The sequence below is a fragment of the Cololabis saira genome, chromosome 2 (genome assembly GCF_033807715.1).
Source record: "Cololabis saira isolate AMF1-May2022 chromosome 2, fColSai1.1, whole genome shotgun sequence".
NCBI classification, from domain to species: domain Eukaryota; kingdom Metazoa; phylum Chordata; class Actinopteri; order Beloniformes; family Belonidae; genus Cololabis; species Cololabis saira.
The window spans coordinates 49,772,275-49,785,384 of NC_084588.1; the positions used below are offsets into that span (position 1 = coordinate 49,772,275).

General features: G+C 37.4%; 1 protein-coding gene across 5 annotated transcripts in view; it reads left to right on the forward strand.

Moving 5' to 3' along the window:
- Window positions 1-13,110, forward strand: part of LOC133421745 (myocyte-specific enhancer factor 2A-like) — a 121,332-nt gene that overhangs the window by 70,182 nt on the left and 38,040 nt on the right. For 4 of the 5 annotated variants that reach the window (XM_061711509.1, XM_061711501.1, XM_061711517.1 and 1 more), the window contains one exon: window positions 2,977-3,166. In XM_061711509.1, the coding sequence (XP_061567493.1) occupies window positions 3,113-3,166 (54 nt within the window). In that variant the 5' untranslated portion in view covers window positions 2,977-3,112. Of the gene's footprint in view, window positions 1-2,741; window positions 2,847-2,976; window positions 3,167-13,110 lie in introns of those variants that run through there. The other variant, XM_061711533.1, reaches the window with a different exon arrangement.

Here is a 13,110-nt window from a genome sequence, read left to right on the forward strand (position 1 = left end):
ATCCTAAGTGGGAAATCATATGCCAAGGCTCTCTTTAGTCTGAAGGCAGTCACAGAAGCACTTGAACGGCTGCTCTTCGATGTCTTCCTAGATGACGAGAAGCCAGACCTCCCACACGAGACCCTAATCAACCTCAGCCACTGCTGCTCTTCGGAGAACCTTGACACCACTCTGAACGATCCCTCACTCCTAAACCTGATCGGTCAGTACCAACAATACCAAGACAAGGTACGCAGAGGACATCTGGGTAAAACAAGAATGTTCTGGCTCTCCGTGATGGATCATGCGAGGCTGGTCTTCATGATGGATGTTGCTGTGAAAACCAACAACTTCGAGCTCTTCCATCACTGTAATGGCGCCATGGCGGATCTCTTCTTCACGTATGATGGCCACACTTACTCCAGGTAATCTATTAATAATCTATTTTAACTTATTCTTTTATTACTTAATGTAAAAATAAGTGACAAACTTGTAATTGCTTACTAAGATGATCTTTAAACGATTAATTTTTCATAGGTACCTGAACTGGTTTGAGGCCTTTCTCACAAATATTCAACTCACCCATCCTGGTGCTCTTGATTACATCAAGCTTGGAGCTATTGCTGTCTGGTGTGTGTGTGTGTATATATATATATATATATATATATATATATATATATATATATATATATATATATATATATATATATACACATATGTATATATCTGGTGATGAAGAGGACAACGAGTATAAGAATGATGAAGACTAGAAGATCTCCTCAGTGATGGCGAATTTGACGATTAGTCACAAGTTAACTGCATCCTACACACATTTTTTGCCTTTTTATTTACGATTTTTGTTTTAAACAGTCAGTGTGTAGTCAAATGTAATAAACAATTATTTTATTGTGTTCATTTTAACAGAGTTGCCTGGGTAAATATATTCATTTGTCTCTACAATGTGGTGTAACTTTTGTCCTAAACAACTTACAGAGGCGGTTGCTAGGGTGGTTGCTAGGGTCTTAAAGGTGGTTGCTACGTGATGGCCTATCAGAGTTGGCTTGGAAAATGTATTAATTTGTCTCTGTAAGTTGTTTAGGACAAAAGTTGCACCACATACTATGTCGGTGTTTAGAGTTTTCTGGTCGGGGTTCGCAGTACAAGGATAAAAAATAAAACCTTTGGGAGATGATTTCAGGTTGGCACCTGACAAATTCTGAAAGAAGACACTTTGATGATAACAAAAAGTAGATGACATAAATAATAGGGGTTACCCTTGAAACCCATTTTCCTTCTAGACCAAGGAGGTTTTAAGTTCTTTTAGGTGTGGTTGCTAGGGTGGTTGCTAGGGTAGTTAGGGTCTTAAAAGTTGTTGATAGGTGGTTGCTAGGTTGTTTTGGTCATTGCTAGGTGGTTGCAGCAAAAATAAATGTGTTTATTAGTCTCTGTGGCTTGTATGTATGATAGGATATGCTACTTTGCCAATCTCAAATTTCAATTTTCTGGTCTGGAGTTAGATGCAATTAAGTGTAAAAACGAAGCCTTTCAGACATTAGTTGATCTTGGCACTGACCAAATTCTGAAACTAGACATATAAAGGATTAAAAAAAATCAGGTGGCATAAAAAAATCCGGGGGGTGCGCATGGACCCCCCTTTCCATCTAGACTAATGGGGTTATAACGATCCCATTTACGCCTGTACATGAGAAAGAAGAAGGAAAGAAGGACGGGTAGGTATGAACTAAAAAATGTATCACCATAATTTCTGGCATTTATCCCGATAAAAAAAATACCAATACAAAAACCTCATCAACGGGAATTTATCTTTCTTTCTTTCTTTCTTTCTTTCTTTCTGGCTCATTTCTTTCTGGCTCATTTCTTTCTTTCTTTCTGGCTCATTTCTTTCTTTCTTTCAGGCTCATTTCTTTCTTTCTTTCTTTCTTTCAGGCTCATTTCTTTCTTTCTTTCTTTCTTTCAGGCTCATTTCTTTCTTTCTTTCTTTCTTTCAGGCTCATTTCTTTCTTTCTTTCTTTCTTTCAGGCTCATTTCTTCCTTCCTTCCTTCCTTCCTTCCTTCCTTCCTTCCTTCCTTCCTTCCTTCCTTCCTTCCTTCCTTCCTTCCTTCCTTCCTTCCTTCCTTCCTTCCTTCCTTCCTTCCTTCCTTCCTTCCTTCCTTCCTTCCTTCACGTACGTTGTGCATGGATTTAACACAGAACTATAAATCCGACTTTACACAAAAACTTCATCAACGGGAATTTATCGTTTTTATCGTGAGATACAAATTCTTACTGTGGGGAATTCTTTTGACTGTTTATCGTGAACGGTAAAATATCCCTAGTCTCTAGAAATCTCATTCTGTCTCGTAAATAACGAGTTTGGCAAGTTCTATGTATTGAATTAACACAAATGTTTGCACTGATCAAAACAACTATTAACATCAAAGTAACATCTGGATTTTGCAGCTGGAAAGTTTTTAAACTGCTGCTTTAAATGAAAATTGCTGGTAAAGCTCAATACCAGGGTGCAGATTCTTATGCTTCTTTTTGCCGTTGAAACGATGTTTAGATGAAGCTTTGAAAGCTCAATATTTCACAGAACTGGCAGCGCCAGAGAACAGATGTGAGGACTTTGTTTGTGAGATAGTTTGCAGCTTCCTCTCAGTCCAAACTGTGGGCCCGATATCCACCAATAAAAGAGCAGAAAGTTGAGCCTAACTATCTCATAAAGCGGTGGGTATTGGCGAGCGTGGCCCGCCACAGCTCACCAAACCCAGTGTAACACGATCCGTTCACATTGATTAAAGCCTGCAGGCCCGTCCTCCAGGAGCCCGCACTTACTTCTGCGTCTCCCCAGGATCCTCTTCCTTTAGTGAGACTTTTAACTAAAACTCAGTCTCTGCCGTATCGCGTTCTCGTAAAACTCGCCACATGTTTGGAGCGAGTTTGATAAAGTGTTTCTGCTAAAGTGAGGCTGATCTGCGACTGTGTGTCTCCTGCAGCGAGCCACGCTGAGCTGATGCCAGAGCACCGACAGCTGACGGTGGGAGCATGCGTTGACGACCGTCTCCTGAATCTTTAACCACCTTGAATCCTGCTGTTACTCCTCTCCGGCTGTTCCTGGAATCCGCCTCGGCGATGGGGAGGAAGAAGATTCAGATCACCAGGATCGTGGATGAGAGGAACCGACAGGTCGGTGTCTCCTCCTCCATCTGTCCTCTTGCATTACGTTTTATTATCGCCGATTCCTTTCAGGAAAAAAACGTGCGTGAGCTGCTGAAGTGCACGGCTTCCTTATCTCCTTATCTCTGGGGCTACAGTGGCATCCGTGGAAAAAAGCAGCTTCGCTGTAAGAAACAAGAGCAACCTCAGTTTGGAAAAAACCCTTGGTTCACTCATGTCGACCTGTGGAGTGAAATTGTGTCTAAACATAGCACAATTTAAAGAAAGATACAAAGAATTTTTTTTTTTTCAAAAAACTGATGCAAATAAACATGTAGATATGTACATGTATTAATATATGTATATATATATATATATATATATATATATATATATATATATATATATATATATATATATATATATATATATATGTATATATATTTTGTACAGACTCTCCCGGCACTTTAAAACCTCATTTTGTACATTTCCGGTCTACATTCTATTTTACTGTTTATACTTTTTATTGTTTATACATTTAATTTTATTTTATCTCTTATATATTTGTTTTTATATTTGTATTGTGTTGCACCAATCCCCAAAACAAATTCCTCGTGTGAAAACTTGGCAATAAACCCTTTTCTGATTCTGATTCTGATTCTGATAGATTCAGAATCAGAATCAGAATCAGAAAAGGGTTTATTTCCAAGTTTTCACGCGAGGAATTTGTTATGGTGATTGGTGCAATACAATACAATTATAAAAACAAATATATAAGAGATAAAATAAAATGTATAAACAATAAAATAAAATGTAGACCAGAAATGTACAAAATGAGGTTTTAAAGTGCCGGGTGAGTCTGTACAAAAGTGACTATAAATATAAAGTGACGATTTATATTATGGATATAGATATGTTATATGTAGGTATGTATATAGATATATTGAGTTGTATAATACGTACAGTCTTTATATATCTATATCTCTATTAATATATATTGATTTATAGTTACATGTAGATATGTCGATATATAGATTTATAGTAATTTTTATGTATATAATTGGAGGTAAATACATGAACCAGTATATAAAGCATATTTACTCTTATATAGTTATTCAAGTATATTGTTATACCATTGCTGTCTATTGTTCTCTATTATATTGTAGTATTATAGCTAAGTAATGATAATGTAATACTATGCATTATAATTATGGGCATGCCAAGTAGTGGCATGACCATATTGCAATCGTCCTGAATGGCCCAAAGGGCAATGTTGCTAGCATTTTGCTAACAAGCTAAAGTCGCAAAAGTCCCACTGTGCACCAGCGGGTGTACAGCATGACCCCGCTCTGATGTGGAAAAAAAAAATCCCCAAAAAATTAAACACGGCCCGAAAAACCTGAAAAATGAAGGCGATAAAATAGTATCCAGAAAAGGTTTCCCTTTTCTTCCTTATTATTATTATTCTTCCGCACTTTTTTTCGTCCGTTAATACGGCCCGAACCGCAACGTGCATGCATGCTTGCCATACATGCATCTCCATCATGCCTCGATGGGCATTACTTTTCTCAGTAATAGGGGTTACCGTGGCAACGCTAGATGCCAAAAAGCAAAAAAAAAAGGCAAAAATTCGGATGCTTATTGCTCGGCCGAAGTTTATCTTAGAGACATCGTTCAAACTTTCAAACACTCGGCCCGATTGGCACTAATGGACCGTACAACCTCATTATGCCAATTATTACAGTTTTTGCGATATTGACCTTTCTTTTTTATTTTTATTTCCGTTTGACTTTGGACGCTTGTTGCTAGGCAACAGATTATGGTAGAGACATCGTACAAATGTTCCCGACTCGGCACGCTGTGGACTTCAACATATTCAAATTTCATGAAGCTGCGATTTAAGGAAATTTTATGTCAAAATCCAGGCCAAATGGCCCCATTCATTCGGATGGGGTTTTTTACCATCCATTAACCATCCATTAACATAGCCTGAACCGGAACATGCACCCATACATGGCATACATCGTTAGATGCGTCTCCATCGTTCCTCGATGGGAAATACTTTCCTCAGTCAAAAGCGTTACCGTGGGGATGCTAGACGCCAAAAAGCGCGCCCCATTATTAACTATTGGAAGCACAGGAATGAATGAAATACAACCGTAAACACCTCAAACTGACATAGAACCACCCCGAACACAAACACTGCAGCCCCAAACCTAGTAGGACTGGATAAGTATTTACTTCATTCCTACTCAGTTTTGAACATGTTGGTGGACCCGTGAGGTCTGCCCAAGTGCTGTCTGGCCTTCCCCCTACAAACATATATATATATATATATTTGTATTTTATTTTTTGACTTTCTTGTATTCTTTTTAATTTAACATGCATGTTCGAAATAAAAATCTCCAAATCAAATTCAAATCAAATTATATATCATGAACAGTGTGGCACCACTAAACGCTGCTGAGCATCCCCTTAATGTGGGATTGGTTGGTTTTCTCCAACAAGGGCCAACAAATAAAAGCAGATTGTTGCAGATAGCTGAGTCGGTGCCACTTTAAAGACAAACCATTTTAGGAATTTCATTTCTGAATGATATGATTGTCGAAATTCCAGCATATATTTGTCCGTGTTTATTGCACATTTTGGATGACATAGACTGATAATGATATATCTTCATCTACGTCTGTAATCAGACTACTTTTAACCGCCCAGCATGGACTCGCTGCCAAACGTTCTGCAGAAAGTCGGGTCACTGATACGCCGATCCTTCGGGGAACACTTTGCAGATCTGGGTTGGTTTTTCTCTAACGAGCTGCTGAATCTTTCTCCCAGCCGTGTCTCACTCCTGAGAGCAGCCGGGGCAGTAATTTGGGCTTGGCTGGACTCGGACCCTGTCATTAGCAGGGTGGGTCAGCGCTGGGGACACATGGCTGCCCCGTCTCCTCACGTCTGCTCACGTCTCCTCACGTCTCCTCACGTCTCCTCACGTCTCCTCACGTCTCCCCACGTCTCCCCACGTCTCCTCACGTCTCCTCACGTCTCCTCACGTCTCCTCACGTCTTCCCATGCCCGCTGGAATCCCGCGCTGTCTGTCTGCTCTATATATAACCCCCCCGACAGCACGACAAATACCAGCCTGTCTGGAGGGACGGCCCGGCCCGGCCCGGCGCTGGAAATAGGGATGTGGCTGGAAAATAAATATCTGGGATGATGTTTATATTTGATGTTTGGTCGGTTTGGCCGGAGCTTTTTCAGATAGACACTCGTTCAGTTGTCTATCGCTGGAGCCCGGCGTGTATATTTAGATCCCTGTACTCTATTTTAGGAACTTGGCTCTTGTTTTATCTTTTAAGCACATCAGAAGTTTTTGTCCTCTTTTTCAGTGAATCTCACTCTTATAAATCCACATCGGCTCCTCTCAGAAGACCAGGGGATTCCTCAGAAATCTAGTAATGATTATTGCATTTTGAGCTTCATGTAACTGAACACGTCAGTGTCTCGTCTGAATGCGGCACTGACTACGTTTCCATGCAGTCAAAATTCGGGTTATTGCTAATATTCCGGTTACTGAAACATTTGGAATATTCCGTTTACATGGTGATTAATCATTTGGGATATCTGGATCAAAACAGCGACGCACGGAGAACATTGTGACCCAATTCCCGTCATTTCCGCTTCTTCTTCCTGTATCCAAATTCAAAACAAATGCTGGTTCGCGCAACTTTTCGCTCACCTTCTTGTAAATCTTCTATCCCGGTACTTTCTACCGTCTACAAATGCAGAAATGTTCATATCCTTCATTACATTTATGAAGTGATTAGTCTCCTCCTGGTCTTGGTTTCTCCGTGTTTATAAGAACTTCCTGGACTCAAAAGACCAGGATTCCTTGTGAACAGAACATGTGCAGAAAACAAATTCATGTTCCGTTTGATGGGGATATTCCGTTTGGCGTTTACATGACCCAATATTCGGGTTTTAAAAGGAGTAACCCAGGGGTCATATTCAGGTTTTTAAAAACCCGAATATGAGCAAATTCGGGTTATTCAAAGGGGTTATTGGTGTTTACATGGCCGTGCAAATTCGGGTTATTGCCAATATTCGGGTTTTAAAAGGGTTATTGATGCATGTAAACGCAGACACTGATGCCTTTTCACAACCTGTCGCAGTTACAGAAGATCCTCGAAATATATTTATTTCACCCATAACAAGGTACAAGTCTGAACTTCAGCAGTTATATTCATGGACATCTTTCACGGCTTAATTTTGACTTGCAATTCAGGGCAATCCAGCTGATTTCTTTTTGCATTAAATAAATGCATATAGGAAGAACATAATAAGAAAATCTGAACCTTACTTGGTCTTAAGATTAGTTAAAAACCCTTAAACGCTGGTCAAATCTTCCATTATCACTCATTGGCTGAATATCCACAATTAAAATGAAATTATTACCACAAATCACCTGTATGTTTTCATTCCTCTCAATCACACCAACAGACAGCTGGTTTAAAATCAAATAATTCAATTATCTCACAATTCTACTAAACAAGAAACCCCAAATCTCCCCGGCGACACTACAAAAGCTAAAACCATGAGGTGTACCAGAAGCGCCTAACTTCATATCTATTACTGAGCAAATCAACGTCAATATTTAGTTAAATGGAAAATCAATGGAACAATATTTCACTCAGACTTTTTACCCGTGTCAATAAAGAAGACAAACTACTTTAAAACCATCACCATCATCTCAATTCTGACCAGCCTGGTGGAAAGCTAATGAAATCACAAAATCCTCATTAGTGCCAGGCAAATACACACCAAATTGTTACAACCCAGATATTCAGCTTCAAAATAAACGCATTCACTTAGAAACAGGGGAATCATTTATTTCAAAATAACCACCTTAATTAATTTCACATGATTTTTACATGACCAAAAATAAAAAAAAAAACACAATTAAATCAAACATAAATATCATCAGTAATCCATCAAAACTAATTGAAGTAATAATTAAAATGACGAACTCCAAAGTAACTCCTATCCTTTACAAACTTATATCCACTTCAGACACGACAACAATCCTTCCAACAGCCGAACAGGGAACGGACCTCATCTTCCTCCACAACACCGACTCCTGGATTGAGTTTGGCAACAATGTTTTCTTCACGAACGGCAGCACAGATTTACAACCATACAGTCCAAAACCAGTCATAGGTCTCATATCACCCAAAGGAAAATGTTCAAAATGGGATTCAAACTCAGACACATGCTCACAATCGCACAAATGCACTAGTGATGACTCTCATGCCTCATGGAGCTGCTCACCCGATCAGTCTTGTTGGACAACAATCATTCAGGAGCTTTCCTCTTCTAAACTGCAGGTTCCCTCAATCCTTCAATTTCCTCCGTAATCTGACGACGTCGACGACCTCCCAGTCAAATACAGAAAATTGTCAAGGTTGGCATTCCCCCCAGCCTTCAGTTTCTGTCTTGCCCCGCCTGTGTCCCATCTGCCCTGATTGTGTCTGCACCTGTGTCTCGTCATGTCTCGTTATCCCCTCAGTATATCTTGTCTTGTCATTCCTTTGTCCCCTGTCGGACCGTACTGTGCTCCCCTCCATGTTTCCTGTTTTTTGCTCCAGTTTTGATCCCTGTTCCTGTGTTAGTTTATAATCCTGCCAAGCAGCGCTTTTGTTTTTGGCCCTTGCCTTTTGGAATAAACCCTTTTTGTTGCAAACTCCTGGCTCCTGCTCTCCTGCACTTGGGTCCTTAGCAAACCAAACCATGACAAAAATCTTAGTTCTCTTAACGCCAAGAAATCCAATCTTCAAAACTGGAAATCCCAAACCTGTTTGCCACTGGACCAAGCTTCTCTCAGAAAACATCAGACTGGGAAAAAATGTATTTATGTCTTATAATATTACCTCTTCTTTCAATATCTGGACCCCACTCTTAACCTACTTCAACTTAAACAGTGTGCCGGAGTCTGAATATATTATGAAATATATGAAACCCCTAGAGCGTTAAGGCTCAATATAACTAACCCAAAAAACAATAATAAAACTCTCATGTGAATAACTAAGTTTAGTAAGTAAACGAAGGTGCTTTTACAGAAATTAATAGATTAAAGTAACATCAAGTTAATCACCAGTAAGCTCCATAATAACAGGGGTTTCGCTACTTTTCTTGGCATTTCAGGTGAAACATCAGCAACTATCGATCAATCATCAGTCAATCATGAAGGGTAAAAGCTGCTGATGTCCCAGTAAAGTTGTTTCTAGGTGTCCAGTGTTCAGAAAGAAAAACAATATCTGCATCTGCAGACCTCAGTTACGTGTTTAAGTGTTTAAATTCATGGCAATTAAATGACAAAAAAAAGACTGAACAAGTATGTGTCTCCAGGAAAAGTTTTTAAATGCTTAAATGCAGTAACATGTTGGGTCACGGTACGGTAATTGCAGTCATTGTGGCTAAAACTGGATTACGTGGATGCAGGTGGGTGAGAGTTCGGTAAACTGAAGCCGTGTAGGTTTTAGGACGTGTCGTTATTTACATGCACTCCAGGGAAATGAGATCCAGTTACATGTGGCGATGGTCACTGGCGTCTGGAGGTGCGAACTCCGTGCTCATGACTGGACCAGACTGGAAATAATCATAAATAAATAATAAAAATTTGAGAAATTAAACTGATTGTACTGTAAATATACATTAGAGCAGTGTTTCTCAACCTGGGGTCCGCAGACCCCTAGTGGTCCGTGGTGTAATTGCAAGGGGTCCGTGGATCCATGATAATAATTTTTTTTTTTTTGTAAAGATTCACTATGGAAGAGTATTAGGGCCAGGCAGGACAATAATAAAAATAATATTTTAAAGGAGGAAGATTTTTTTTTTCATTATGCACTTCGAGAAAAAAGTTGAAATGTCGAGAAAAAAGTCGAAATGTCAAAAAAAGACGAAATGTCGAGATTAATGTTGAAGTACAATTTCGAGAAAAAAGTCAAAATGTCGAGAAAAAAGTAAAAATTTTGTGAATAAAGTTGAAATGTTGAGAAAAAAGACGAAATTTCGACTTTATTCACAAAATTTTGACTTTATTTTTTAAATTGTATTTCAACATTAATCTCCACATTTTTGACTTTTTTCTCGAAGTGCACAATAAAAGAAAATCTTCCCCTCTCAAATATTTTTTCTCCTGCATGGCCCTAATACTCTTCCGTAATTCACAGACATTTATAGAAATGGATTATTATTTTACTCAAATGTGACTGAGACCTTTATCTACCTAAACTACATGACCTTATTTTTCTTTTTCACAAGTGTATTTCATAATAGTTTAATAAGAAATCTTGCACCCGTTTGCATTGTTGAAGTTACTGCCTGACACTATTAATGCAAACTTGATCTCCCTAGTTTCAGTCAGCGTACATCATTGAGTTCTTTAAAAGGCTTTTATTGTGAAATATATGCAGGAAGCTGTTGGGGGAACGCTCATTAACTTGCAAAGTTAAAATTAGCACATGAAACTGCAATAATCACAGTTGATCAAAAATATGCAGGGGGTCCAGGACCCACTGAACCACTGAGTTAGAGTATATAACTTCTGTTCTACTGAGAAATGCAAAGTGGTTCTGAACTGAGAGTCGGCGTGTAAAGCAGCTCTTTAATCATCCGTTTCTGCACATTTCAACCAACATCTGAGATACTTCAGCACATCGAAGAGGGTTAATACTCTACATCTTGTTGTTATTCATGTACAGTAATGTAAGATGAAAGGACGACCTCTTTGAAATTAAGGCATAATCTAAATCATCTGCTTTCCATCGGCTCTCAGAATTCGGTAAATACAACGTCAGATGGAAACAACAACAACACTCACAGATGGCGTATTATATTTCATTATTGAGCAAAAACTGGGTCAAAATGATGAAACAGAACAGACCAAGTTCAGCAGTTAGTTAGAGGAACTGCTTCCTGCATATATATATATATATATATATCTATATATATATATATTTTTTTTTTATTATTATTATTTTATTTTATTATTTTTTATTATTATTTTTTAATTATATATAATATAAATAATATAATATATATATGTATAATAAAATATAATATATGTAAATATATATATATATATATATATATATATATATATATATATGTAATATAATATATATATGTATAATAAAATATAATATATGTAAATATATATATATATATATATATATATATATATATGTAATATAATATATATATGTATAATAAAATATAATATATGTAAATATATATATATATATATATATATATATATATATATATATATATATATATATATATATATAATATAATATATATATGTATAGTAAAATAAAATATATTTAAATATATATATATATATATATATATATATATATATATATATATATATATATATATATATATATATATATATATAATAAAATATAATATAAATAATATTATATATATATATATATATATATGTATAATAAAGTATAATATATATATATATGTATATATATATATATTTTTTTTATTTTATTTTATTTTTTTTTATTATATATAGTATAAACAACAGCAGCAGCTGCAGGTTCAGTTGGTTGTGCATTACCAGTAAGATGAACACTGCACAAAGAGGCTGATATCATCACAATAAGATGACACACAGGAGCTGTGGACTCCATTATCTATTATTTATATAGATATTACAAGATCCAGCTGCTAACTGCTCCTTTACTCTAGTTTCTGTAAGATTTTACTCATTTGAGAGTTATTGGTAGTCACTTGGATATTTATATTTCATGTTGATATGATGCTTTGAGCAGCTGCTTCGGTGAACAGAAGCCAACATTAGTCAAGATAGCTGAGATAACCAAGGGACATGATCTTGTGAGAAACTAACCAGCATTTAAAAACTGGACAGAAACAGTGAATGATGCTGAGAAGCTTGAAGATAAGAGCTCACATGTGGTTTCTGAAGGAAGATGTTGTGATGATTCACTGCAGGGAGCGAGCGACGCACGACACCGATGAATCACCAGTGACCTGTGGGCTTGTGTGTGAGTCCAAACTATAGGGTTTTATCCTTTAAAGGGACTTAAACGTGTCAAGATGACTTTCATCACTTCACAAAACAAAGGCTGGTCATATACTTTCAGTTTTTTTAGCTGTATGTCTTTTGAATAAAGTGTATGGGCAAATACTTCCCTATGACGGCTGAATACTTAGATATTAATCACCGAGGGATTGAACATTACTCAGAACGACGTCTCCCATCCGTCAGGTCAAAGTTTCATGTCATCGCTCACTGTCCTGGTTTGGAGCTCAGATGTCGACATATCGGATTTCCAACGGTTTCTAAAAAGATTTCTTCTTCTGCAACAATTGAGGGCAGTCCGTCGGCTTCTTCCTGTCAAAATAAAGATTTGAGTTTTTTTAACCGTATATCTTTTGAAAAAAGTGTATGTGCAAATACTTCCTATGACGGCTGAATAGGTGGATATTAATCACCGAGGGAAGTGAACATTACTCACAATGACGTCTCCCATCAGTCAGGGCAAAGTTTCATGTCATCGCTGTCCTGATTTGGAGCTCAGATGTCGACATATTTTATCGGATTTCCAGTTTCTAAAAGGATTTCTTCTTTTTAATAACTACTTCATAATATAATTATGATAATTAGAATAATTGAGGGCAGTCCGTCGGCTTCCTCCTGTCAAAATAAAGTGTTAATCTTATGTATACAGTAAATACACCGCACACATTATCCCATCTATCTCAGGCTCACTGGCCTGTTGCCATTAGATTATTAGGGCCCGAGAACTGACTATTGTATCTGTAGGAATTTTCCTTCTTCTGACGAAATGAGGGCGTTTTTCCCCCTAAACGTGCCCCAAAAGTCACCAAATTTTGCACGCAAGCCAGGCCTGGCGAAAAATGTGATATTTAATGGT